The sequence below is a fragment of the Colossoma macropomum genome, unplaced genomic scaffold (genome assembly GCF_904425465.1).
Source record: "Colossoma macropomum unplaced genomic scaffold, Colossoma_macropomum, whole genome shotgun sequence".
In the NCBI taxonomy this organism is placed as follows: Eukaryota; Metazoa; Chordata; class Actinopteri; order Characiformes; family Serrasalmidae; genus Colossoma; species Colossoma macropomum.
Genome location: NW_023495456.1, coordinates 1,477,127 through 1,505,086, shown reverse-complemented (window position 1 = coordinate 1,505,086; position 27,960 = coordinate 1,477,127). Strand labels below are relative to the sequence as shown.

The 27,960-nt window shown below is 40.8% G+C and overlaps 1 protein-coding gene across 1 annotated transcript in view; it reads right to left on the bottom strand.

The window, feature by feature from the left end:
• Positions 1-877: 877 nt before the first annotated feature.
• Positions 878-27,960, bottom strand: part of ptprua (protein tyrosine phosphatase receptor type Ua) — a 425,958-nt gene continuing 398,875 nt past the window's right edge. Inside the window, exons 26-31 of the mRNA XM_036562583.1 lie at positions 27,514-27,663; positions 18,295-18,609; positions 13,938-14,063; positions 11,213-11,370; positions 5,446-5,581; positions 878-1,976 (exon numbers count right to left, since the gene is read on the bottom strand). Of these exons, the coding sequence (XP_036418476.1) occupies positions 1,914-1,976; positions 5,446-5,581; positions 11,213-11,370; positions 13,938-14,063; positions 18,295-18,609; positions 27,514-27,663 (948 nt within the window). The 3' untranslated portion in view covers positions 878-1,913. The remainder of the gene's footprint in view (positions 1,977-5,445; positions 5,582-11,212; positions 11,371-13,937; positions 14,064-18,294; positions 18,610-27,513; positions 27,664-27,960) is intronic.

Genomic DNA, 27,960 nt, shown 5'->3' with positions numbered 1-27,960 from the left:
ACTGCAGAACATGACTAAGCTCTCAGCATGATAGTAATGTTATAACATGATGTCATTTCACACCAAAAAGTGTCATAACAACCTGGTGTCAGACAAAATTGGTCTTCTAATAATGGTGTTATGTCAACTCAACACCAGCGTAGATGAAAGTAGATTTTATGACGCTTTTCTTCAGCCATCAAAATTAACACAAGTAGTCCATTAAAAAAGACCAGGCTTTACAAAGTTTTTCCTTCTCATAGCATTTCAAATTTCACACATTATAATCATATTCCAAGCAACCAAAACAAGGTCAGAATGTTATTTCTGTAGCTTATAATTCATCGAATTCAGAACAGCTCAGGTTTTATAATAACGTTTTATAATAACAGGCCATAATAAGCAACTTAATCATTATCTAATAGTTTGTTAATGACTTAATAGTTATGTAATAGTTATATGTGCATTAATAAATGGTTCCATTTCGACAATCATTAATTAAACTTTGTTAATAATTTAGTTATTTGATTCTCATAATGCAAAAAAAACTTTTACTAAGTTGCATAAAAACTTTTGTTCATAATTTTCAATTATGTCCTGTTTTACATGATTAAGCTGTTGTGATGCATCAACTTTTCATTATTGATTAACTAATATTTATATTTGGTGACTATAGAGTATTTAAAACATTAATAATCAATCATTTTATGAAAACAGTGTATGTCACTAAGTAAATGGCGAACATTTAAAACGGTAGCACTTATAAATGCACAAGTATTGTTTACATGATAAATAACTATCATTAACAAACTGTTTATATGTTTAAATAGGGGCCTGTTATTACTATTATTGTACGTGTTACCGAAAATGAAATGAAGATGCCGTAACAGTGGGCAGATAAAAGCAACATCATGTTTTATTCCTTCATATTTTACACTATTTAGAAAAGAAAACACAATGAATAAATAGAAATTTAAAAAGCAACTCTTTTGGCGAGCGCCTTGTTCCCACAGTAGCACTTCTTTTCTTTCTTCTTCTTTTTTTATTTTGTTTTCGTTTCAAAGAGGTTTGCATTGCTCTTGATTCTTGATGAGAAGCGGGTATCCTGGCTCACAGATCGCAATGGGACACCGACAGTACGACAGGCATGCAGATGCGCGAGTGGTCCCCCCTTGCTTTTTTTGTAACACGCACACGGAAAGAGAATGGCACATCGGAGACGACATCTAGAAACAGGTTTTGGAAAATATCTACGGTATTTACAACGAAACAATAAATTAATCCAACTGTGCATTGCGTCAAAATACTGATCAGAAGTCCGCCTTTTGTTTTTTTTTTAAAGAAACGTCTGGTCCCCATCACGTCGTGGTCTCTTTCAGGGTGTCCTTCGTGAAAAGCAGGGCCTGTCCACATTAGATTGCACCATGTACAGGGTATAACGATACACATACTCTACATAAACAACATCGCCCGTGTTTTTTTGTTGCTGCGGTCTCTTGGTGTTGTTAGAACACAGCGTGTTCCTCTTGCTCAGTGAGTAAGGCAGAGATTGGCTGAGCTTTTGGAGTCAGAAATCAAAGCGCGACAGTCACCACAACCGTGAAAATGGCCTTCGCTTCACAGATACAGGGGTCTCCGTCACCAGTCACCATCCGCACCCTTTCCAGTCCGTTCCCCAGCAGCTCTCGGAGAGGATACATCTTGCACGATGAGCCAAAGAAGAGAGAGAAAGACACGAAAGCAAAAAAGTATAATACAGGTCGAACCACGGCCGGTCTCCCACGCCCGCAATCTACATTCCCACGACAGAAAGGCTCGTCCGTCCAGGCCTGAGAGACCAGAGAGAAAAAGGAAAACAAAGACGGAGGTTCAAGGCGCAGACTCATAAAAGCTCGCTCGCTCCTCCACTGGTGGGCCGGTCACTCGTTCAGGTGTTATCTGACCTCTAGGCAGTCAAGGTACTCCAGGGCCAGGTCATAGCAGAATCGGTACTGCTCCTGGAACGGGATAAGAAAAGCCTGTTCAGCTTGACTGCATGCTACAGAACATCAACACAGTACACCACGTCCAACAGGTCACAGCCTTTCTTCTCAAATCAAGAGCATTAAAGGTTCAATATACGACATTTTACACATTAATATAGCAGCAAACAACTGTTTTCTATGGAAAGACATAGTAGTGCAACAGCGTCCTACGCAGAGAATGAAGCCACGCCCCCTCTGTGTGTGTAATCTGAGTTTCTCAGTCCGGCTGTGCGTGCATGTTAGTCCCGCCCTGTGAATGTGTCGGCCCTTCCCACGTTTTGTTTTGCCCTCCCCAGACAATGACCACCCACACAGCATTGTGCGAGCACCATTTTAAGGTGGAACGAGAAAATTCAAACAAGAAGCTGAGGTGCCTGAATGTGGTCTTAACTGCTGCACCATTTAAGGTGGAACGGGAAAATGCAAACAAGAAGCTGAGGTGCCTGATTGTGGTCTTAACTGCTGCACCTTTTAAGGTGGAACAGGAAAATTCAAACAAGAAGCTGAGGTGCCTGATTGTGGTCTTAACTGCTGCACCTTTTAAGGTGGAACAGGAAAATTCTAACAAGAAGCTGAGGTGCCTGAATGTGGTCTTAACTGCTGCACCATTTAAGGTGGAACGGGAAAATTCAAACAAGAAGCTGAGGTGCCTGAATGTGGTCTTAACTGCTGCACCTTTTAAGGTGGAATGGGAAAATTCAAACAAGAAGCTGAGGTGCCTGAATGTGGTCTTAACTGCTGCACCTTTTAAGGTGGAACAGGAAAATTCAAACAAAAAGCTGAGATGCCTAAATGTAGTCTTAACTGCTGCACCTTTTAAGGTGGAACGGGAAAATTCAAACAAGAAGCTGAGGTGCCTGATTGTGGTCTTAACTGCTGCACCTTTTAAGGTGGAACAGGAAAATTCTAACAAGAAGCTGAGGTGCCTGAATGTGGTCTTAACTGCTGCACCATTTAAGGTGGAACAGGAAAATTCAAACAAAAAGCTGAGATGCCTAAATGTAGTCTTAACTGCTGCACCTTTTAAGGTGGAACGGGAAAATTCAAACAAGAAGCTGAGGTGCCTGAATGTGGTCTTAACTGCTGCACCTTTTAAGATGGAATGGGAGAATTCAAACAAGAAGCTGGCAAAAAAGAAGCTGAATTCAGCTTCATTGAGAGAAATGCATGAAAAGGGATGAGGAGGCTGCTCCTGCTGGACAGGTGGGTATTATAAAGTTATTTTCGCTGTTTCAGAGAACCAATCAGTCAGTATGTTTTATTTGTTGTCCCATTTGCTAATGTTTGTGATAGCGGCTGGTTAGCTTCACAGCAGCAATTGTTGTGACAGTTTGCTAACCCACCGCCTGGCTATCGTTAGCCACGTTACTTGCTGTGTAGTTGTTCACTCTAATGTTATGTCATGGCATTGGTCTGTACTACGTTTGCGAAGAGTTTTATGGCCACAAAGATCTAAAAAAGTGTGGTCCACCTCGGCAATGCACGTCCATGAATTTTGGGGGTGTTTTTGTTTTGCTGTTGAGTTCAAATATCAACAGTCGCTCAGCAGAACCTTATAGTGCAAAAAGGTTTTTTTTGCAGAGAAAGTTACTGATGTCTTTACAGTGGTGGTGATAGGAACCATGCGTCGTCACGACTACAACACAAATATAGACATTTTATTTACTATACAAAACCACCAGTAAACCTTCAGTGAGCTCTGAAAGCTGGAAATATGGTTTTTGTTGGGACTGTTTTGCCTTACAACACCCTGCATGTATCCCTCCACCATGACTGGATTAACATAAATTGATTAAAAGACATTTTAGGCCAAAACATTATCATAAAACTATCATAAAACAGTGTCTCAGTCATCAGGCAGTGAATTCATAACCATTTCATGTAGGAACTTTCTGTGAGGGAGCTTTTAGAGGGGGACGTCTGGTTCCTATCACCACCACTGTGAACAGTTCTGACTCTAGAATGGAGCGTTTCACACCAAACCACTCTGAACGACTTTATTTACACATTAAAGACTTAATTACGCTTAGTTCCCCTTTAACAGACCTCTAAAGTCGACCATCATGCTGTAGTTATTGTCACGACCATATAAGCTGTTTTTCTCTACGGGGAAAATGGGCCTCTTTCAACAATCGCCGTTGTTGCGCGTTGCGGTGCAGTCATAATATTAATAATGCTACACATATGCTACAGGCAAGCTAACTGGTTGCACACTGAAAGGACATCACATGAAATTATGTCCAATATTAAACTTAAATACTGTTATAAACCAACACCTGAAACGGCCAAATGCCTCTAAACTACCACACTGGACAGAGCCGGCTCGTTTGTGTGGGGTATTTTGGTGATGTCAATGTTATGATGTCAGTTTGGTGCACAACATGTAGCAATAATCACATCTCAACTCCTTAAGAACCTCATAATGCAGAGCATCCACTGACACTACACAACTTTTAGCCCGATTTTAACTCCAGTTGCCTCTTCCTATCAACTTTTTCACAATTTTAAGAGATTTTCTAGGTCGGAAGCTTGACCAGTAGCAAACAACAGTAGTGTGAGGACCTCCGATATTTTTGAACATGTTGATTTTTACCAACTCAAAACATTCACGAGTCTTGTAGTGTGAGACTTTCAGCAATGTGATTGAAGCATCAGCCAATGAGAGAGTCAATACATCTAATATTTCTCATTCGGATTGTTGTTAGGTTATTATAAGATTATTTAACTTATTTGTAGACATTTTTACTTGTTTTACTTGAGTAGTTTATTATGTAAAATTATCGCACTGTATTAGCAGATAATTTAGCTTATTTTAGGAAATTTGCTTAAAACAAGCAAAATCATCCGCCAATATACATCTAGAAATAAGTTATATAATCTTATAATAAATTACAACCATCTCAAAATAAGAAATATTAGTTATTTAGATTAGAATAAAAATGATTTCTCTTGTTAAGACATCATTTTTTGCAGGGCAGAAGAGCTGCTCACTGTAGACAGGCTAAAAAGACCCTTTATTGTGTGTCTAATGTGTTGAAAGCAGAAAAAAGTCCATGTAATAACGGGGCCCTCAACTACAGCCAATGCCGGGGGGCTTCATACCCCTTTAGATGACAATTGGCATTGGGAATGGTGAGCCTGAGTGTCCCATTCTACCGGTCAGTGCTTTTCTATGGAGATTGTACACATTGTATCAGTAATGGGTGACCTTAAAGTAGCTAAATTCACTCATCTGAAGGGCTTTCTGGGTACATTTGGACAAACAGTGTATTTTATTTTTTGGAAATGAATTTTTAAATCAATTTAATTCAATGCATTAAGTCTTTCAGCGCATTCACTAATATCCACCACAATAATGTCTGACTAACTAATCTAACATTTGACAGCAGTTCCATCAATGCATTATAAGAGTTTATTGAATTTCTATCAAAACAGTGCTTACCATGGTCTCCACCATGTTAGGCTTGGAGTTGCGGAGAGTCTTGACGGCGTAGAAGACGTCCACCATGCTGTGGTGCCGAACCATCTCCATTATCATGGTGCAAGCGCAGAAAGTGCCACTACGTCCACCTCCATTCCTGAAACACAACACAGTGTCCTCAGTGACTTTTAACAAACAAGCGTGAGGTTTAGCGCAATGACGAAAGCAGACAATCTATCAGTGCACAATACATTAACCTTTAAACGACTAGAGTTATTACTGAAATATAACGTTTAATTACCTTACTATACAATTAATTACATAGCCAATTACATAATGAACTACACTAACATTCAAAATTGCATTTACTATTAAGTTTTTTTGTGTTTTAATGTCAACAATGACAAAAACAAAGTGAAAAATTAAATAAATCTGTAAAACAAGCATCCTCGTCCAGCCAATTATGTTCTATACTGTAAAATAAAGCTTTTTTTTAACTGTAAAAGTACTGGAAAATTGAATGGTCAATATCCATTTTGATGAAAAAATAAACAATACATATACTGTATTTCATCTCTCCTGTAAATTTACAGAAATATGATTTAAATTAACACAAACAAATGATCACCTTTATTTCACAGACATTTGCCTTTATTTTAATGGTTGTTACTGTTATTTTACTGTTATGTTAACTTTTATACTGTATGTCAGAATAACTAGTTAAACTTGTAAAACTGTTGAGTTACAGTAATTAGTAAGAAATTAGTATTTCTAAGAATTTAAATGACTGTAGTTTCAAAGATTTTTACCATTCTGGGGAAAACACCCTTGTACTGTAAATGCACGGGTTTTATCTGGCACCTCTACTGCTGATTTGAACAGATTTCAGTTTCAACAGTGCACCTACAAATTCATGAGATACCAACCACAAATTTAGAATCCACACAATCAATAGAACTGCTAGATTTTCTCTGCTATAACTGATCTACAATATTTATATAATTAATGTAAAAACATACGGTAACATTTCAGTACAGCACAGGTTTCAGCAACATGCGGCTCTTTTACTGCCCTGTTGTGGCTCCACAGCTGAATCTGATTTGTAGGTAAAAATAAAATAATCCTCCTTTACAGTAAAATAAAGCTCTGCTGATCGTTCAACACAGTTTAACAATAAATGGTCTTAAACTCTGGAGTTAATGTAGAACTGCTGATTCACCCTTTAACCCTGAAGATCAGCGCAGACTGCTGGTCACCATAGCAACACAGACAACAATCTCGCCTAGCTAGTAGCTAACGAAACGGCAAAGAGAGAGATTTAAGACGAACAGTGATAATTTGGAGATTAACGGATTTATTTGCATTTATAATCACTCCAGCTGGTTTCCTGATACGTTTAATCTGCAACAAGAAACTGAAACACTAAAAAGTTGCAAAGCTGAAGCTTCTCATTCACCAACTTCTTGTTTGCTGCATCATTTAAGGTGGAACGGGAAAATTCAAACAAGAAGCTGGCGAATGAGAAGCGACTTCAGCCTTGTAAAAAATCAAATGTTGAGAGAAATTTTACAAGAAACTGTTCTACTTTTGTGGAAAGTTTCCTGCCGGAGATGCGAGAAAAGCAGCTATAGCTGAGCTAAAGCTTAAAGCAGAGCAAAGTAAGTCTGTGTTTTTGTTTACATTATATTTAGTAACCTATACTTTCTGTTGAAAGGACTTATTTGGCTCTTTTTAACATTTGCCACCCCTGGTATAGTAGGTCTTTATAATGCCCTTATAATGTTCATATTAAGCCTGAACAACCCACTAGCTGGTTAGTAACAGCTGCTTTGAGGAGACTCAAAATTTGTCCCAGAAGCATTTATGCCACCAAAGGAGCGTCAAAAGCAGCCAGAGGACGGCACATAAAGAAATGCAGAAGTTCTGCAGGGAAGCCATGAAGTGAAAACACCACCTCGTACTGAACTGAGATCAGTGCCTCGGGATGCTGACAGAGGAGGAGCTCGACGGCTTTGAAGCCCGACTCTCTGTATCCGTGAGATGCTCTCATTAACACAGAATGCAAGGAGCTTAAAAATGGACTGGAGGATGTAGGTGGAGGAGCTGAGTCCTGAGGCCAGAGCGGAGGAGCCATAAAACTAAGGAAAACGAAGACATGAAAGAGGAGGAAAGGATTAAGTGCCTGAAGCAGCTTTAACTCCGAGGGAACGGCTGAGGCTGATGAGGAATGAACGAGGGCGGAGAGAGACGCTGTTTTGATAACTGATGAAGTTGATTATTGACCGCAACGTATCATTGGAGATCTATTTAGAAATGTGGAGATGGAACCACAGACTTACTCAGTTAACACCTAGAACCTGTTTGGCCTTTCAGTGTAATTTAGTCAAGCCTTGGGTTCATCATACGACTTTTAAAGTCTGAACAGATTATTAAAAGACTGGCCATCTCACACGATCACACCGGTTTTTGCAGATTTTGTTGGGTGACTGAAATATTGAGGATCACAGACTAAACGATTAGGGATCACACACTACTCAACTTTTAACTGTTGCTGAACCGAACGGACTCACTGAACTCATGCGAATTGACGCGTTCTTCCGTTACTAGGAGACGCAAATAAACAAACAGCTGCTGCTATTTTCTCTGCTGATCACGCTGACAGAACAGAAGCAGCAGGTAAACATGTTTAAGTGATGATCATGGATTTAAAATCTGATCAGTTTGGTATTTTTTAGACTTTTAAATGTACATAAACTTGATTGAGCCTTAAACTTAGCTCATTAAAAGCTTCACTCCACCCGTGTGAGACTTTTCACCATTTTTCTTTGTTTACTTGCTGTATTTTCTTCTTTCGTGCTCTTAGTTTTCATTGGCTGTTGCAGGAGTCTGTTCAGATTGAGTCGTTCATCAGTTTACACTAGATTTCACTCAGAGTCGGGTGAAAAAATCAAACGTTTGATAAACTCTGACTGGTCTGAAACGCGATCAAGAGGCCAAAAATCTGAGTCTGCGCCCCTCACACACGACTCGACCCTCTCTCCAACTGTCCACTCCGACTGACCCAAAAATCTGCAGACTAGAGCCGACCAGCTCAGACTCAGCCAGACTGAGAATCTGGGCTAAAATCGGGGGAAAAGTCATGTAGTGTAACCCCGGCTTTAAGAACTCACCATGATGTTACCCAAAATAACTATCTAGTACTTTACAGTCTGTACCTTATAGCTATGGACTGTAAAAGAAAGTGACCGAACCAAAAGACGTAAAACGAAGGTCATACCAACAAACAACACCTGGTTACATTTTATTTGAGTGTACTTACATCATCTATTACAGTTTGGAACAGAAATATAGATATTTAAACTCAATAAATTTGGTATTATTGTTAGAGCTTCACAGATAATTTGAATACCTCTTCTTTCAGTTGACCGTTTATGCTTGCACACTCTTAAGCGAGGATGGAGAATAATTACAGATTCCTCTCATCTCTTTTTCAACTACTTCCTTCCGGGAGGCCCTACAGATCTTTAAAAACTAAGACAATCCACTTCAAGAACAGCTTTTTTCTTATTGCCACAAGGTTACTAAACATTTCATCTCATTTTGCTCATGTTGCATCTCATATTGCACGTTGTTCACTATATGTGTTTAATTGTATTTCTACATGTATTGAGCTGCTACAGAGCTGAAATACATCTTGATGCAGGCGAAACAATTACCACTGACACGTCGTGTGGCAATAGAAAGAATCAATCAACTAATTGGGCAGATTTTGAGACGCCAGTTTTGGCTCCAATAACTGCATTTGGACAAAAACTCCAATACACTTTCAGAGCCTGTGGGTTTATCACTGCAACATCTCGAGTGGATCGCTAATTACAAAGTATTATAAACTCGCCACTTAACAAACAATATAACTGATAAGTGGTCAAATGTGTCAAGTATTTTATAACAGCTTTATATGTGTCTCAGCCTCATTTAGAACAATAACTATCTGTTATTTAATTTCCAATTTAGAGTTCATGAAGAGATGATAAAGCACATCCTCGTGTCAAAACAGTGTCAGAAGCTCATCTTTTCTACATCTGCGGATAGAAAACGAGGGTTTGTTCTGTTTTTTACTCTATTTTGGTTTCAATTTCCAGCGAACTGCACCAGAATTTGTTTGGAAGTGGTCCTAGACTGACCCCCTCAGGGGACCTCGGTCTGCTTATTTGGTGCACCAGGATTGAAAAGGCACCTATTCTAACAAACAGCACTAACAGAGAAAACATGCCAAACCAAACCTGCCAAATCATCCCCTTGGAATTATGAGGTTCTATCTGACATTTTTTTTGTCAAAATTGAGTCACATATTCATATTCTATGACAACTTCTTAACATTATGTGAGGTTTTTTAAGTTGTGTGCATTTTTGGGTCCAATCCCATTTCACCCCTCACCCCTACCACTTAGCCCTACCCCTCAGTTTTATCACTGCAGACCGGCTGGGTAGCCTCCAGAGCACCACTAGTAGCCAGTTAATCAAGTAATGTTCTTTTTATTTGAGGGTCCCATTTCATAGGGAAGATTTCCACCACTACCCTCTTACACACACAAGAGGACCAATCAGGTTCTGTTTCTTTGTGATGTCGCCGCTCTGCTCAGTGACTGCAGTAAAGGTTTATAAAACTTTATGAAACATGAAAACGTTGCTGAAACTCTGCCTGTCTTCTTAAAGTTACTTAAAGTCTTATTGTGTTAAATTTTATAAATATTAAGCCTTAAAGGTTAAATACGAAACATTTGAATTGATGGGCTCTTAATTACAACATAAACATTCATTTCATTCATTCATTCCTGCTATACTGACCTGCCGGGGCAGTACTATCACAGTAGCTGGCCGCCGTTTAACTAAGGAAAACTTAAACGAATGGTTTCATCCTAAATCTGACCTCTGCACTGGACTAAATATTTAGCACTGACCAGAATACTTAATATATCAATCAATGCTTTTCTGAATAAGACAAAGATGATTTATCCTAAAATGAGAAATAAGTCATAAAAATGTCATAGAAAGGATTAAATGTTATTTTCTGATACATGTAGACAATCTGCTACAGCACTAATTTTACTGTTTCAGAATAAATTATGAGTATAAACTGTTTGTGTTCCTTGAAAATCGCTGCTTCTTTTCATGTTTTGTCCTCCAGGCAGATAATGGGTTCTTAGGATTAGAAGGTTCTGTCTGCATTTGACCTGTGCTAAAAAAAACTCATTTACAGATTTAATGGGATTTTGATATTGTATATTTAGAATAAATTTAGGGTGTCTGTCATTTTCATGTATAAACAGACATGCTCCACATTTCAGTTTTACTATATGGAATGCAAAACTGCTCAGAACGCAGATAGAACCTTATAATTTAGAGCGTACAAAGCATGAAAACTATTTGTTTTTTCCTCAGTATTAAAGAGAAGAGTTCTTTCATTTATTTTTTTGTATCACTTTATTGTAGGATGCTGTTCATAAGGCTACATGACACCTACATAAGGTTGTCATAATCCTACATTATGGTTATGAATGCTTATTTCGATAGGTGTCACCTGTCACAAAGGCTGACTTTGATCAAAATTGGCAAATGTAACCTTTGAAGGACGTCTATTGGAATAAGCACCTATGAACATTTATGTAGGGTTATGTCAGCTGTCGTGACCAGCTTATGCAGGTGTCATGTAGCCTTATGAACAGAACCATACATTGAAGTGTTAACATTTTTCATTTTTCCCAGAATGGAGCATTAGAGTACTCACAGGCAGTGGACCACGGTGCGACCCTCCCCACACTCCCTCTGCCACTTCTGCACTTGGGCCAGCAGGGTGAGGAAGGCCTTTTTGGAGTCGGGGATATCGCGGTAGGCCGACCAGCGCAGGAACTGGAAATGGCGGACCACCAGGTGACCCTCCTGGAGCTGCAGGAAAGGAGAGGCACATAGATTTTACTCTCAAACCTAAAGTATCAGGGATGCTCTGCTAATTTCAGGGGGCACAACATCGATATCTCCCTCTACTGACCCACAGCAGACTCTACTCTAGCGCTGTACCTTATTGGGGAAGCGATAATCATCGTCCCTTCGGGGGAAGCTCTCGCTCGGGTCCTGTGAAGAGGCAGGAGGGGGATTGTTTCTGACAGTAACACTGAGAGTTTTGTGTGGTGAGCACATTGAGATACAGGCAGGGAGGGCTGGGACTGGGGGGTGGTTAATTCAGCTGATGGGGGGTGACATAAGGTGAGTAAGGGTGATGGTTTGGTTGACAGGTGTGCTGCAGGTGGGGGTTCTCTGACAGGTCGGGATAGTTGGGAACTACATTTTGAGGAGACAGGTTGGCATTGATGAAGCTGTCAGGGACAAATAAGGTCAGCTAGAAGTGTGGAACACAGCCAGTCTTCATTCATTCACACACACAGAGCACACTGACTGTCAAAAGTTTGGCACACAGCTGACTGAATGTGTGTTTTTGTAGGAAATGTTTTTGTTTACCAGCCAGTATTAACTGGCTAAGTGTGTGGTACAAACGTCTTGGTAATTGTTTTGGATAAGACTAAGGAATTTTAATTCAAATTATGATAGAGAAAATTCTGCCCAAACCGAACCTGACCTGACCCACAGCAAGTTCTGAATCTGAGTGTGGCCTAGCAAAAAGTTCTGAACCCAACTACAGCCCAATTCTGTCATAGTGATAAAAATACTGTGAATATCCACCGAAGCCAGAAAAAAATCTGACTAAATCCGACCAAAGCCTAAAGAATTCTGTATAAATCCGACTGAAGCCAGAAGAAATTCTTTCTTAATATCAATCATGGCCAGAAGAAAGTTCTGTCTGACTAAAAAACTGTCTGATTCTGACTGAAACCAGAAAAAATGCTGACTGAATCTGACCATAGCTGAGAAAATTCCTTCCGAATACAACCGTAGCCAAGAAAACCGTCATGAATTCGACTGTAGCCGAGAAATTTCTCTGTTTTTTTAGGAAATCTTTTTGTTTACAGTCCAGTATTAACTGGCTAAGGTGGGTACAAACATCTTGGTAATTGTTTTGGATAAGAAAAGCTTAAGCTAAGATAAGCTACACTAAACTGAGATACGATAATCTCTATTATAAATATCTTAGGTTTATATCACTTCATTCACTGTAAATTTGTATTTGCACAGCTCTATTATTACAAACGACAGATGTTTACAATACTATTTACACAACACACAAACAACTACCCTGATTACCACTCAATGTTAAGCTGTACATATGATAATACTTTATGTTTTTATCTGTTGTTATGTCTGCATTTCAGCTTTGGGATTAAGTCTCTGTGGGATTTGCAGTGCTGTGTTAGCACCAAGCTAATGGTGGGGTACATTCACTGTTCTATGTTAAGCTTAATACTGTACAGATTCAGCTTTTGAACTGTTGGAGCTTGTAAGACATGCATACTTTGTATATTTTACTTTGTATATTGCAATTTTTTAGTAAATATGAAAAATGTATATTATATAAAATAGCTGTTTGCTAAACTGAAATGAAAAAATGTATTATTATTTTTTAAATGTACTTTTTAGTGAAATTTTGTGAGTTTGTTCATACTAACCTCACTGTTAGTCCAAATAATTATCCAATTATGAGATATTCTACTATCAGCTTAGAAGCAAAAACCTGTTAGTGTAATTCAGTTAGACTGCCTTGGTACCACAATTTACCCAAAATAATTACCTAGTGCTTTGAAGTTTGTACCTCACACGAACCCAGTTAATAAGTAGAACCGTAAAAGGAAAAAGTTTTTCACAAGTTTGATGGCTAGTCTAAAAGTTGATGTGTAATTGTTTAAATTTCCTTTCTAAGACAAATTTATATAGTGATTTATTTTCAAACAGAGTTTTTACAATTGGTATAATTTTTCTGGCTGTATAATTCTATACAATATTTAATATTTTTCAGATTTTTTCATTATAAAATGTGGAAAATTGTAAAAAAAAGGAAGGAAAACTTCACCATGAGCAGCTGAGTCCCAATTTCTGACTCACACACACTAAAACGTTCAAGCACACACACACTCTCTTTCTCAAACACACACACATACATAACCAATTAGAAACATGAACATGCAAATACGCTCTCCTTCAATTTAAGAGGTTTTACTATTGCGTGAAATGGCCACTCTGCATGATTGAACACAATGTTAAGTCGCCGCTTCAAATACACCTGCACTGAATTCACTGAATCCCTGAAAAGATAAATTAAGCAATTAGTCTCTTAGTCCATTAGCCTCTGTAAATTGGTTGTGGACTCTGAAGAAACTTAGCGGAGCTGGAGGAAGTCAGATGTCAGGGAGTCTTTTAATGAGGTCTGCATTTAATGGCGCATTATAATAGAGTGGCTCCGCCGTTAACCCCTAATGACACCGGCTCATCACTATGATGGAGCGGCTAATAAAGAGGACGTTATATTTCAGAGCAACTCCCTCTGGCTGGCGCGGCGGACGTACCCGTGTGATGTTATTGACCCGGAACAGTCGTGTGATGACATCATCGTCCGTGGACCTGGAGAGCAGTTCCACTGTCATGGGTCCGAATTGCTGCATGCCCGTCTCAGGCCAGTACTGCAGACAAGGCTGAGAGAAGAGAGAGAGAGAGAGAGAGAGAGAAGAAAGAGAGAAAAGAAAGAAAGAAAGAAAGAAAGAAAGAAAGAAAGAAAGAAGGAAAGAGCTTTAATAAGTCTTGAAATTTTAATACAAATTATGATCGAGAGAATTCCGCTCAAACCGGACCTGACCTGATCCACAGCATTAAGTTCTGAATCTGAGTGTGGCCTAACAAAATGTTCTGAACCCGACTGTAGCCCAATATAATGTGACTTGGCAAAATTCTCTGACCCCATTAAATTCTGTCATAGTGATAAAAAATAGTCCAACCAAAGCCATAAAGAATTCTGTATAAATCTGATTGAAGAGAAAATTCTGTCTGAATCTGACTGGAACCAGAAAAAATTCTGACTGAATCTGACCATAGCTGAGAAAATTCCTTCAGAGTTTGACCGTAGCCGAGAAATCTCTTTCCTAATTCAAGCGTAGTGAAGAAAATTTTGTCTGAATTTAACCATAGCGGAGAAAATTCTGTTTGAATTTGACTGTAGCAGAAAAAAATCTGTCTGAATTTGACTGTAGTGGAGAAAATTCTGTCTGAATTTGACTGTAGCAGAAAAAAATCTGTCTGAATTTGACCGTAGCGGAGAAAATTCTGTTTGAATTTGACTGTAGCAGAAAAAAATCTGTCTGAATTTGACTGTAGTGGAGAAAATTCTGTTTGAATTTGACTGTAGCAGAAAAAAATCTGTCTGAATTTGACCGTAGCGGAGAAAATTCTGTTTGAATTTGACTCTAGCAGAAAAAAATCTGTCTGAATTTGACTGTAGTGGAGAAAATTCTGTTTGAATTTGACTGTAGCAGAAAAAAATCTGTCTGAATTTGACTGTAGTGGAGAAAATTCTGTTTGAATTTGACGATAGCGGAGAAAATTCTCCCTGAATTTGACTGTAGCAGAGAAAATTCAGTTTGAATTTGACTGTAGTGGAGAAAATTCAGCCTGAATTCGACTGTAGCTAGAAAAAAATTGTCTGAATTCGACCATAACCAAGAAAATTATGTCTGAATTCAACCGTAGCCAGAGAAATTTTGTCAGAATCCCACTGTAGTCGATAAAATTCTGTCTGAATCCGACGGTGGCCAACAGTGACAGAGTTTCTGAATGATCTTGAATGGCTGTTTGTTTGTGGATAAAGTGCTGAAAGGACTGTTGGGTTTGTACAGTTGAAACAGATGTGTTTGGGGTTTAGAGAAGAACTGAGGAGTTTTTCCAAGTAGTAATCAGTGAGGGAAGCCCAGCACAGTTTGAGAGAAGTGATTAGTCATTTGTAATTGATTGTTTCTTTGAGTGACTACCTTAACAGTGGCTGCAATCAGATCATCATTAAACATAAATAAAATAATAAAATAATTAATGTGATAATGCGGTTGGGAGGCATCGGGGTCAAGCTCAAAAGAGAGAGAGAGAGATAGAGAGATAGAGAGAGAGAGAGACAGAGAGAGAGAGAGAGAGAAGAGAGAGAGAGAGAGAGAGAGAGAGACAGAGAGAGAGAGAGAGAGCTCGTACCCCCACCATACTGTAAACTGCTTTGCCAACACTCTAATACACTTACCAGTCATGCTTCTAAAGCATATTTGCGCTGAAATTTGCATTTGACAGAGGTGGGAAGACAGGGCCACGCAAAACAGAGAGATATTGACACAAGGATTAGAGCGAGGATGAGGATGAGGGGAGCGCTGGGGGAGGGGGAGGATCTAACGCAACGGGGAGGAAAAAAACACAGAACAGGAGACGAACGGGGCAAAAAAGCGGTTAATCGGTGGAGCGAATTCAATTGTGCCACCGCCGTATCAAATATCCAGCTCATTCCTCCGTATCAGCCCCGCTCCGCGCTTCAATCTGCTCTCATTTCTAAAGATTAACACTTCCTCCACGTGTCAATTAATTTCCAAGCAGAGCTCTGAGCGACAGAGCCGGCCTGCACTTCACATTGCTCGCCTCGGTCACAGTGACAGACTGACACGGCTTCAAACACAGCGGAGAGAACTCCCGTTAAACACGGAGAGAGAGAGAGAGAGAGAGAGAGAGAGAGAGAGAGAGAGAGAGAGGGGGAGAGACAGATAAGAAGGGAAAGAGAGTGAGAGAGGGGAGAGGGAGGTAAAGAGAGACAGAGAGAGAGAGATAGGGAGAGGAGGTGACAGAGCGGGGGGAGAAGGGGGGATAATGATGGAGAGTGAGAGAGAGAGGGAAAGAGAGAGGGAGAGAGAGAAAGAGAGAGAGGGAAAGCGAGGGAGAGAGAAATAGAGAAAGAGAGGGAGAGAGAGAGAGAGGGAAAGCGAGGGAGAGAGAGAGAAAAAGAGAGCGGGAGAGAGAGAGAGGGAGGGAGAGACAGAGATAAGAAGGGAAAGAGAGTGAGAGAGGGGAGAGGGAGGTAAAGAGAGAGAGAGAGAGAGAGAGAGAGAGAGAGGGAGAGGGAGAGACAGATAAGAAAGGAAAGAGTGAGAGAGGGGAGAGGGAGGTAAAGAGAGAGAGAGAGAGAGAGGAGAGAGAGAGAGAGAGGGAGAGACAGAGATAAGAAGGGAAAGAGAGTGAGAGAGGGGAGAGGGAGGTAAAGAGAGAGAGAGAGAGGGAGAGAGGGAGAGGGAGAGACAGATAAGAAAGGAAAGAGTGAGAGAGGGGAGAGGGAGGTAAAGAGACAGAGAGAGAGAGGGGAGAGAGAGGGAGAGACAGAGATAAGAAGGGAAAGAGAGTGAGAGGGGAGAGGGAGGTAAAGAGAGAAAGAGAGGGAGAGAGAGATAGAGAAAGAGGTGGTGACAGAGAGAGGGGGGAAAGAGGGGGAGAAGGGGGGATAATGATGGAGAGGGAGGGAGAGAGAGACATAAAGAGAGCGAGAAAGAGAAAGAGATTACTCTGCTTTGTATCTGCTGTGATTGTGAGTTTGCAAAATGACAGTTTAAGTAATTTTTAATATTTTTTAATAAATCTTTCTTTGGCAAAATGAATGGCGATTTTCAACACCACCAGCAGAGGGCGCTGGTTAACACTAGTTAGTTTTAAACTACATTTTTCCTAAATTTGGTTGCGCTGCCAATCCGTAAGTTTTAGTAACAACTAGTTGATGCGTACGGCGAAAAACACTAAACAGTCACTTTAACGAGACAATGAGACGTTCAGAACCAGTAAACACACTGAGCTGGGACAGTTTACACTGAACTGATTGACTGGATTGATTTAATGGTCAGCTGGCAGGTTTGGTGGGTCCCATAAGAAGCACAACCAAATACAATTACAGGTGCAGGACTGTGGATAGACAACTCTCTGACCCCCTTCAACATCTACCTGGACTAATCTAGACCCATTAATGCCTCCACCTAGACTAATCTAGACCCAATAAAACATCTACCTGGACTAATCTAGACCCATTAATGCCTCCACCTAGACTAATCTAGACCCAATAAAACATCTACCTGGACTAATCTAGCGCCTCTCTAACATCCACCTGGACTAATCTAGACCCAATAAAACATCTACCCGGACTAATCTAGAGACTAGAAAACATCCACCTGGACTAATCTAGACCATTTCCAACATGAACCTGGACTAATCTAGACCCCTTCCACATCCACTCGGACTAATCTAGACCCATTAAAGCATCCACCTAGACTAATCTAGACCCAATAAAACATCTACCCGGACTAATCTAGAGACTAGAAAACATCCACCTGGACTAATCCAGAACCATTAAATATTCACCTGGACTAGTCTAGAGCCTTAAAAACACCCACCTGGACTAATCTAGACCCAAATAAAACATGCATCTGGACTTATCTAAACCCTCTCCAACATCCACCTGGACTAAACTAGACCCTTTCCAACATGAACCTGGACTAATCTAGACCCCTTCCAACATGCATCTGGACTTATCTAAACCCTCTCCAACATCCACCTGGACTAAACTAGACCCTTTCCAACATGAACCTGGACTAATCTAGACCCATTAAAACATCCATCTTGATGTAAAATGTGAATTTGAATTTTGAAGTTCAATGCACTCAAAATTTTAGCCCAACCAGTTTTACTGACTTTTTAGGTTAAAAAATTTGTTTTTTTCAGTGTTTTAAGCTCAACGTAAAACTTAGGTACAGCTGGGGCATCCGGCTCCTGTACTAGCGTCTCGTCCAAACTCAAGCCTTTGCACTTTACTGATATTATAACATGTTTAATGTCCCACATTACTGGTCAGCTTTAAGCCCCACGCACCCATGCAGAGTTGGACTGGTTCAGCTGGTTGAGCATGACGATGGAGGTGCAGCCGTAGTCGAACACCAGCCTCCAGAAGTCCCCGGTGGTGGTGGGCAGGGGATGCGGGGTCACCACGAAGGCGGCGGGCCTCAGGAAGCTGTCCATCAGCGCAGCGTTGATGTAGTTGTTGCCGTCACTCTCGGTGGACACGAGGAAGGCCAGGGCGCGGTCCGGCGGTAGGACGTCCATGCTCCGGTTCTTCTCCCGGTTCCGGGGCAGCAGGGACACGCTGCACTCCTCCACGTCCAGGTGAGGGGTCACCGAGTTTAGAGTCTGAGAGGGAGAGAGACACGTCCAGAGTTAACGACCGGGGAGAAGAGGCGCAGAGAAGAGGCAGTGGGAGGATAAAGGAAGGAAAACAATGTTCGACAGGAGAGAGTGGAGTGGGAAGAGAAAACAACGGAAAGAGGGAGAAACAAACAACCGCAGGAAAGAAGAAAGAACAGAGAGACTGAAGAGGCAGAGGAAGCTCTCAGTACGGAGCTGCTGACAACGCTGTATCAGTCAGACTACTTTTCCCAGAAAAAAGCTTTTGTGATCTCGCTGGCTTAGACGTACGGTTCTAGGAAAAACCTTTAATTGGTATCGATCCTCCGTTATGTGGAGGTTCTTTAAATCAGTGGCTTTCAAACTGTGCAGATATCAAATATCATGTGAATGATGAAAGTGGGCAGACGCTGTGTTCAGATCCAGTTCTACTTCTGCTTTTTGCCACAAGATACATGGATTTAAAGGCCTGCATGTCGGTTCTGGTACAAACAAGCCTAATTAATGAAGTAATGCAGAGCTGGCTATACTACTAGGCTAGCTGAGAACATGGACAACTTAAATTAGACCTGTAATATTGATAGAAATATTGAAAACATGAATTTGTTCATACTGAAGGCAAGAGCTGAATGGATTACACCTAAACAGAGAACAAATACGTTTTATCATTGTTTATCTACCACACAATCGCACTGAACTATTTAATAGATAATAAGAACCGTATATTGAGTGAAAGTGGGCTGAAAACTTAACACACCTTCAAACTTCCTCCATAATTCGGTGTGTGAGACGTAAACAGAGTCATTCAGAGAGGTTTGGTGTGAAATGGTTCAGATGTCTTTACAGTGGTGGAGATAGGAACCAGGGGTCGCCATGACTACAACACACATATAGACATTTTATTTACTATCCAAAACCACCAGTGAACCTACACGAGTCTTCTGAGTTTATATGGGATGTTGATGATGGAAAATAGTGGAAAATCTGAAATAATAAGTTTTTAATTGGACTTTTTTGTCTCACAACATCCCACATGTAGCCCTCCACCATGAATGGATTTCTGAAAATATGTTTTAGACCAAAAAATCTTCTCAAAACTATCCGAAAACAGTGTCTCACACTGAAAAAAAAGGCTATCTTGTCATGTGAAATTATCTTCTAGTCGATATATCTAAAATTTCTTAGTTTGAGATGGTTGTGTTCTTATTATAAGATTATCTAACCTATTTCTAGACATTTTTTTTTACCTGTTGAAGTAATTTTGTCAAGAAAAAATCTCACTATATTGGCAGATAATTTTACTGGCTTCAAGCACATTTCTTAAAACAAGCTAAATCATCTGCCAATATAGTGAGATAATTTTACTTAATAAAATTACTTAAAACAAATAAAAATGTTTGTAAATAAGCTTACAACAATCTCAACTGGAGAGATATTAGATTTATTGACCAAATTTGAGATAATTTTACTTGACAAGGTACCATTTTTTGCTGTGCAGACATCAAGCAGTGAATTCATAACCATTCCATGCCACAGCTTTCTGAGGGAGCTTTTAGAGGTGGATGTCTGGTTCCTATCACCACCACTGCGAACAGTTCTGACCCTAGAACAGAGCGTTTCACATCTTTGTTTGCATCTTAACCATTTAATCATGCACAGAATTGGTGGAGTTCCCCTTCAGATGATAAAAGTCCCCTTTCCCGGTGGCGAAGTGAAAAGAAATATCATGCAGATCTCTGGCGCAGATCCATCACGAAGACTCAGACTGAGTGATTAGCATGCAGGTTGAGTTATTTGATCATTACTCGCTCAGAGAGCGAGAGAGAATCCATAAAGCAGAGCAGACAAAAGCAAGGCGAGACATATTTACTTAGTGCAAACAGACCACTGTCAATATTTGACTCGCTCCAATATTTCACATTCTAATCATCGGGCCGAGGAGGCCCGAAACACATTTAGCAGCAGCGGGAGAACGGCCACGCGGTTTAATGGCCAAAAACAAATTTAGGCAGACCGCATATATATAACGAACAAGCACATTACGAGTCCTTGGATGAATGGGACTGGAATGACAATGCCGTAGATTACTGAAGTCGATGGTTATCTCTCGCCCAGCTCGCCGATCGGCCCCGGTAGAGCAAATGGGCCATTCCAATTACGTGTGCACGGCGTTAAGATTACATCTGGGGCCGGCTGGCGCAATGTGGTGGCAGGCGGTGCGGTCCAGGAACGTGCTGCGGGCTATGCGGATATGAGGTCATTAATATCTTAATGTGAAAAAGGCACGGGGAAATGAAGGCGGTGGACACGGCTCATTAAAATAGTGCAAAACTAACAAAAACGGCCGCCGCGGCTGGTTAAATACAATCAGCGGCCTGTCTTGAGATTAGAAACATTTAGCCAGTAGCAGGTCCCGCCATAAAACGACACCCTTTCCTTTAATGCAACACGCAGAACTCTTCTCAGCACTATTTTAACTGAGCATGCAGAACTCTCGGTGACGCACGTTGTTATTCGGAACTGCCCTGTTTCTTTTCTTCCATGCTAATTTGCTGCGTTCACTACTTGCGCTCTATTATTATTATTCTCCGAAACGCGTATTAGTGCCCGATGTCAAACAAGAGCTTATGATTCCAGTCCAGCACACTTGATTTGCTCTTGTTCTGTGCTTTTCAGAGCAATCAGATGCATTGAGAGGCTGGTGCCGGTTTGTTTTCCGCTGAAATACATTCAGGCATTTAGACTTGACCAGGTAAACTTCAAAACGAACCAGCTGCTCGAAAGTAGCCTGTAATTACGGAGGTATTGCAATCATCTGTCGATTTGTTTCCACTGCACGGTCAACAAGGGGATTTTAAAAAGAAAGCACCAAATTATAGGCTGCCTCGCTCGATCATAGAAATGGTTTCACGTCACTCAACTCGTTCAGACTTCGAAGAGAGGAGGAAAACAAGCGTGTGGCCAGCTGAGACAGATAAACTGGACTTTGAATCCAGCTTTCTTGTTTATAGAGCTAATAAATGCCAGTAGCGTGAACCACCTCTCGGTTTAGTAACAGCCTGTATATTATACAGTGGAAATGTACAGGAAATGTACACCAGCAGTCAGAAACAATCCCTCATAAATATATACATTTATTTTTTTAAGTGATTATATTCACATACCCAAAAATGAATGCAAATACATAACCATTGAGCAGATGTACTAAAAGAGGCGCTAATTACTGGCAGTCTGCTGATGCCTGGTGCTGGTGTGGGCGGCCAGTCCAGTAAAAACTTCCATACAAATAAACAGCGGGACAACTTTGTAATTCACATATTACCAGCGCAGAATAACCACCTGTTTGGATCACATACTTTTAGTATGAAAGTCCTTTTCCACCAGATGGGAAAACACGTTTTAATCGGTCTCTGATTCTGGTTTGAAGTGGACCCATCATGCTTTTCTGTCTTTTCCCTTTCCTTTACTGTAGTTGTAGCTTTTTGTGCATATAAACGTTCTGCAAAGCCACAAAGCTCTAAGCACTAATGTTACGTTCTGTCTCAAGGTTCCACCCGTTGCAAATCAGAGCATGATTGGTCGATTCCTCTGCCACGTTCTAATTATGTTAGCAGCTAATTTAATGTGTAAGGCCTTCAGTCCAGCTCCTGAAGTCCTGACCAATGGAAAAACTTGCTTGGATGTATCTATTTAGATACCACACAGGAAAAAATCCTGATTGGACAATATTCCATTTCAAGATTTTAACCTTTTTTATTTCCAACAATGTAAACAGAGTTTAAATACAACAAGCACGATGATTCTATTAACTTTTTAGATCCAGAATTCTTAATACTCTCTAGGAATTCTCAGAATTATAGGCTTATTTATCACTTATATTTTTAAAGGGACCAATTATGCTTTTCTAGTTGTTCTCCTTCCTTTAGTGTGCTAGGTAGTTTTTTTGTGCATGTAAACGTTCTGCAAAGTCCCAAAGCTCAGCGTTCCCTCCAGAGGGAGAAACTCTCTCCCACAGAACCCTCTTTTCTCAGCTGCCTGAAACGCCTCGTTGAAATTCCAGCCCTTTTCCTTTGTTACAGGATGACATCATCTCGGCCCCCTCACACAGCACACAGCAGCTACTGGAGGAGGAAGAGTGTGGTCAGTGCTGTAGCGTGTGGAGAGATGCTGACCGGACTTTCAGGATCCACTCTGGATCAAACTGATCCAGCAGAACCGACACCGCTGGAGAAACAGCCACAGCGGAGTTTACAGCTGCTTAGAAGAGAAGGGTCTGTCTGCAGACTGCAGGACAGGGGCGGAACCTGGAGGGGCGGAACTGCTCTGGGGCTGACTGATCAGAACAGAGTGGGCGAGCTGACCAATCAGAGCATGCTGGGCTCACCGGGAGGCGGGGCTTAAAGACACAGGAGCTCTAACAGAGCGTTTCAGACAGGGTGAATATAGATGAATAGTATGAGAGAAATAATGTGTTTTGGAATTTTGAAGCTGTAAATCTGTTCTAGTAGAGCAAAAATAAAATTATGAACTGAAAATGAGCATAATAGAGGCATAGAAAGGTCCACTTTAAATCATTAGGTTGAGAGGTTTATTTAGACTTACTAATTCAGAGTAATGACTAAGCCAAACAAAAAAGAATAATTAGTTATTGAAAAAGTATGTTTTTTTAACAATACTGATCATATTGAGAACATATGACATTATTTTACATAATAGACACTCAAATCCTTAGAAACTATTTTTTTACAAGGAAGGAGAAAGTCAAATGAAAAATAAGTGAATAAACAGGAGTTTCCAAAACTGATTAAAAGCTACAGAGAAAATGGGGCTCCTAACAACCACCTGGAAGAGCTGGTCGATCCCAAAACTGCCCCCATCAGATAAACAGCACTTAAAGCTTTCATCTCTGAGAGAGAGGAGAAAATCAAGCTGCTTCAGATCTGAAAACATCCACAGGTGTTTCTGTCCATCCTTCCACTGTGAGAAGACGACTCAGCGCTGTGGGTCTGAAAGGATGTGTAGCTGATCAAGAAGAACCTCACTGAGAAAAGGAGACGGACACATCAAACAAAGAAGCTGAACAATGGACTGACCACCCCAGAGTCCAGACCTCAACACCACTGAATGTGTTTGATTACTTCAGGAAATGATCAACCAGCTTCTAAAGCCCTACTGGAGCTGGATTAGTTTCAGCAGAGGACGTCTGGTAATGAAATCTGTGTGTGATTTTACTGGCTGATTCTTATGGGATAAAGGATCTGTGGAATTTCCCCGAATTACCCCAAATAGCTCGGATACAAACATCATTGTGTGGGCGTTTATGTCAGCATGATGCGACAGGCACCACACTTTCAAACAATCACATCACACTGTGCTGCTAAATGGCAAATATGGCACTAAAATAACCCAAAACGTGACGTTGGGTGGGGGAGGAGACTTTACACCTCCTTTCTGTGTGGGGCGACACTGATTAGAAATGACGGTGCAAAATCATAGCGTACGGGAGGGAATACACACCAATCAGGCATAACATTCTGACCACGTCCTTGTTTCTACGCTCATTGTCCATTCACAGAGCAGGTACTATTTGGGTGGTGGATCATTCTCAGCACTGCAGTAACACTGACGTGGTGGTGGTGTGTTAGTGTGTGTTGTGCTGGTCTGAGTGGATCAGACACAGCAGTGCTGCTGGAGTTTTTACACACTGTGTCCACTCACTGTCCACTCTATTAGACACTCCTACCTTGTCAGTCCACCTTGTAGATGTAAAGTCAGAGACGATAGCTCATCTGCTGCTGCACAGTTTGTGTTGGTCATCCTCTAGTCCTTCATCAATGGTCACAGGATGCTGCCCACAGGACGCTGTTGGCTGGATATTTTTGGTTGGTGGACTATTCTCAGTCCAGCAGTGACACTGAGGTGTTTAAAAACTCCAGCAGCACTGCTGTGTCTGATCCACTCAGACCAGCACAACACACACTAACACACCACCACCACATCAGTGTTACTGCAGTGCTGAGAATGATCCACCACCCAAATAGTATCTGCTCTGTGAGGGTCCATGGGGGTCCTGACCACTGAAGAACAGGGTAAAAGGGGGCTAACAAAGTATCAGAGAAACAGATGGACTACAGTCTGTAACTGTAGAACTACAAAGTGCACCTATATAGTAAGTGGAGCTGATAAAATGGACAATGAGTGTAGAAACAAGGAGGTGGTCATGATTCGCCTGATTGAGTCAAATCAAGCTCCATTTTAGCTGAAAGCCTCCAGGCACCATTTTCTATCACCCGATTTTGTTATTACATTACTGTGACGTTGATTGAAACAGGGCTGCTATTACTGAGAAACTCAGAGTTCAGCCAGTTATAGAAGGTAATTCACTTAGGAATGATTACTTAGCAGACTGTAAAAACTACAGGCACTGCAGTTTCATACTGGATTAAAATCACAGATCTCATCAATAATCACTCAGATTACAGCACCTCCTCAGATAAAACTAATCCAGCTCCAAGGCTGAACTTTGGAGATGTTGAAAAAAGTTTGAGGAACTGAAAGTGAGTCTCCTGAAAAGAATAAAGGTAAAGAGCGACACACAGAACACCCACACAGCTGAGATTAGATTTAGTTGTTGAGGCTTCAGTGTAACTTTCATGTTTCCTGATGTGAAAATTTGATGAAAGCAGGCAAACGATTTATCGAATATTTCCCATTTTGCCATGATCATGCACTTATTATAGGATTATCTAGCTTATTTTTAGACATTGATACTTATTTTAGGTCATTTTATCAAGTAAAATTCTCTATGACCTAATTTAAGATTAGTTTACTTATTTCTAGACATTTTTTTCTTGTTTTAAGTAATTTTGTCAAGTCAATTTATCCCACTATACTGGCAGATAATCTTGTTGGTTTCAACCACATTTCTTACAACAATAAAATTATCTGCCAGTATAGTGGGATAAATTTACTTGACAAAATTACTTAAAACAAGAAAAAAATGTCTAGAAATAAGTAAACTAATCCTAAATTAAGTCACAACTATCTGAACAGGAGAGATATTAGATTTATTGACTATATTTAAAATAATTTTACTTGACAGGATACCAGGGCGACACGTTAGCGCAGTGGGTAACGCTGTCGCCTCACAGCAAGAAGGGCCTGGGTTCGATTCCCGGCCGGGTGACCAGGGTCATTTCTGTGTGGAGTTTGCCTGTTCTCCCCGTGTCTGCGTGGGTTTCCTCCGGGTACTCCGGATTTTCTCCCACAGTCCAAAAACATGCAGTCAGGCCAACTGGACGTGCTGAATTGCCCCTAGGTGTGAATGAGTGTGTCACTGTGTATGTCTGTCTGTCTGCCCTGCAATGGACTGGCGACCTGTCCAGGGTGTATCCTGCCTTCCGCCCAATGACAGCTGGGATAGGCTTCAGCACCCCACCATGACCCAGAAGGATAAGCGGTTTAGATGATGTATGTATAAGATACCATTTTTTGCAGCGCACACGTCACTTCCCTGACGTTCGAATGACCACGCCCCCTTTTGGGTGAAAACAAACCCGGTCAGAGTGGTGGCACCAAGCTGGGCACGCTTGTGGTTTGTTAAAACATACACTTAAAAAGCGTGTCAAAGGTTCTTTAATAAGGAAAATGGTTTTATATAGAATAATGAACTCTTTGCATGATTAAAGGGTTCTTTGCATCATGAAAGATTTGATGAATAATGTGCATGAATGTGCCACAGACCCAAAAGGGTTCTGCTATTGCTGCAAGCTTGACACTGTAACAATAGAAGAATCCCTTTTGGGTGCTATATAGAACCATTTCCAAAAAGGATTTTCTATCATAGAACCATCAGCACATTCTCCTTCAATCTGAAGAACCTTTCATGATACAAACAACCATTTAATAATGCAAATGGTTCTTTCAGTGTTCATGGTTCTATATAGAGCCATTTCCTTTACTAAAGAACCCTTGAAGCACCATTCTTTTTAAGGGTGTAGGGATTTTCGTGCACTTGGTGGTCCACTTGATGGACGCAGACTGAAAGGACACTCATTAACCCCATTTTTATTATTCTCATTTTTTCTATATAACGACGCCGATCGTTGATCAATAATGACATGACATGATTGTTTGCCTGACAGGCTGCAGGATTTGGGCTCCTAATAGCTATAAATCAGTAGCGTATTCTTATTTTATGCTATCAAATTGTCAAAGAACTCTGAATTCGTATTTACCGCCAGTCGCCAGCCAGCAGGGGCGGATGTGCTGCTCTCATCTGTGAATGATCTGTACTTAATGGCTGTTTTGACTGCTAAATAAATAAATGAAAGGATGGTCTTTGAGTTTTGCACAGTGCTGTACATACACCTGCTGGTTTTCTGGCCTTGGTTGAGTCATGAACCACCTTTCTGAACTTGCAAAAACATAAATTGGAATAAACTTCACACTTCAGTGGCCATTTTTGTTCCTCGAATGGAACAAATCAATGATGTGAACTGCATTCTGACTGAATCTCAGCAACTTTCGCAGTGCATGTAACAATAAAGGCTTCGTTTACACAGCGATGTTAAACGAGGTAGCTTCACAAAAAGCTCCAGCTCCACACGATGGTCCAATTTACTGACCAACGTAGACATGCACGCTCACCAACTACCCTGAGGGCAGATTTTAATGAATTCAGGGGGCGAACACACACAAAGAATGGATCGCGGGGATACGTTAAGGTTTGAAAGGGTTAAATAAACAGGTACATCAAAAACAGGTAACTAAACATCACTGTGCATCATCTGAGCCGTTCTTTTTGACTGCTGCTGCACTGTAGATGCTCAGAGGACTGTCTCAAAGTGTGAGCAAGCCCTCGTGATACCTCCTGCCTGAGGCTGATGATCTGCGGCTGAAAGTTCTCACCTGGAACTCTTCTCGGAGCTGAGAGGTGTTGCTCTGAGTGTCGACCCTCAGCATGTCCTTATAGGTGAGAGCAAACTCGCTGACCGGGATGGCAGTCTCCCCACACAGGCAGGCCTCCAGGATAGCGTCATGAATAAACACATACTGCTCCTGAGAGAGAGAGAGAGAGAGAGAGAGAGAGAGAGAGAGAGAGAGAGATTCAAAGTGAGCAAAAATGCTCAAATGTTAACTGAAATATTAAATGATGCAAATTTTTAGGTTTGTTTAATATAAGACACGACAAAATGTCAAAGCAGTGTTTTTACCCTTTTTTACATTTTAAAATTCCATACTTTTCCGAACTTCTCGGTAGATCTTTCAGAACTTTTCTAGACCTTGGAAAATTTGGAGGACACACAGGAAGCTAACCAGTGCTGCATTATTTTCCCTCAACATGTTGATTAAATA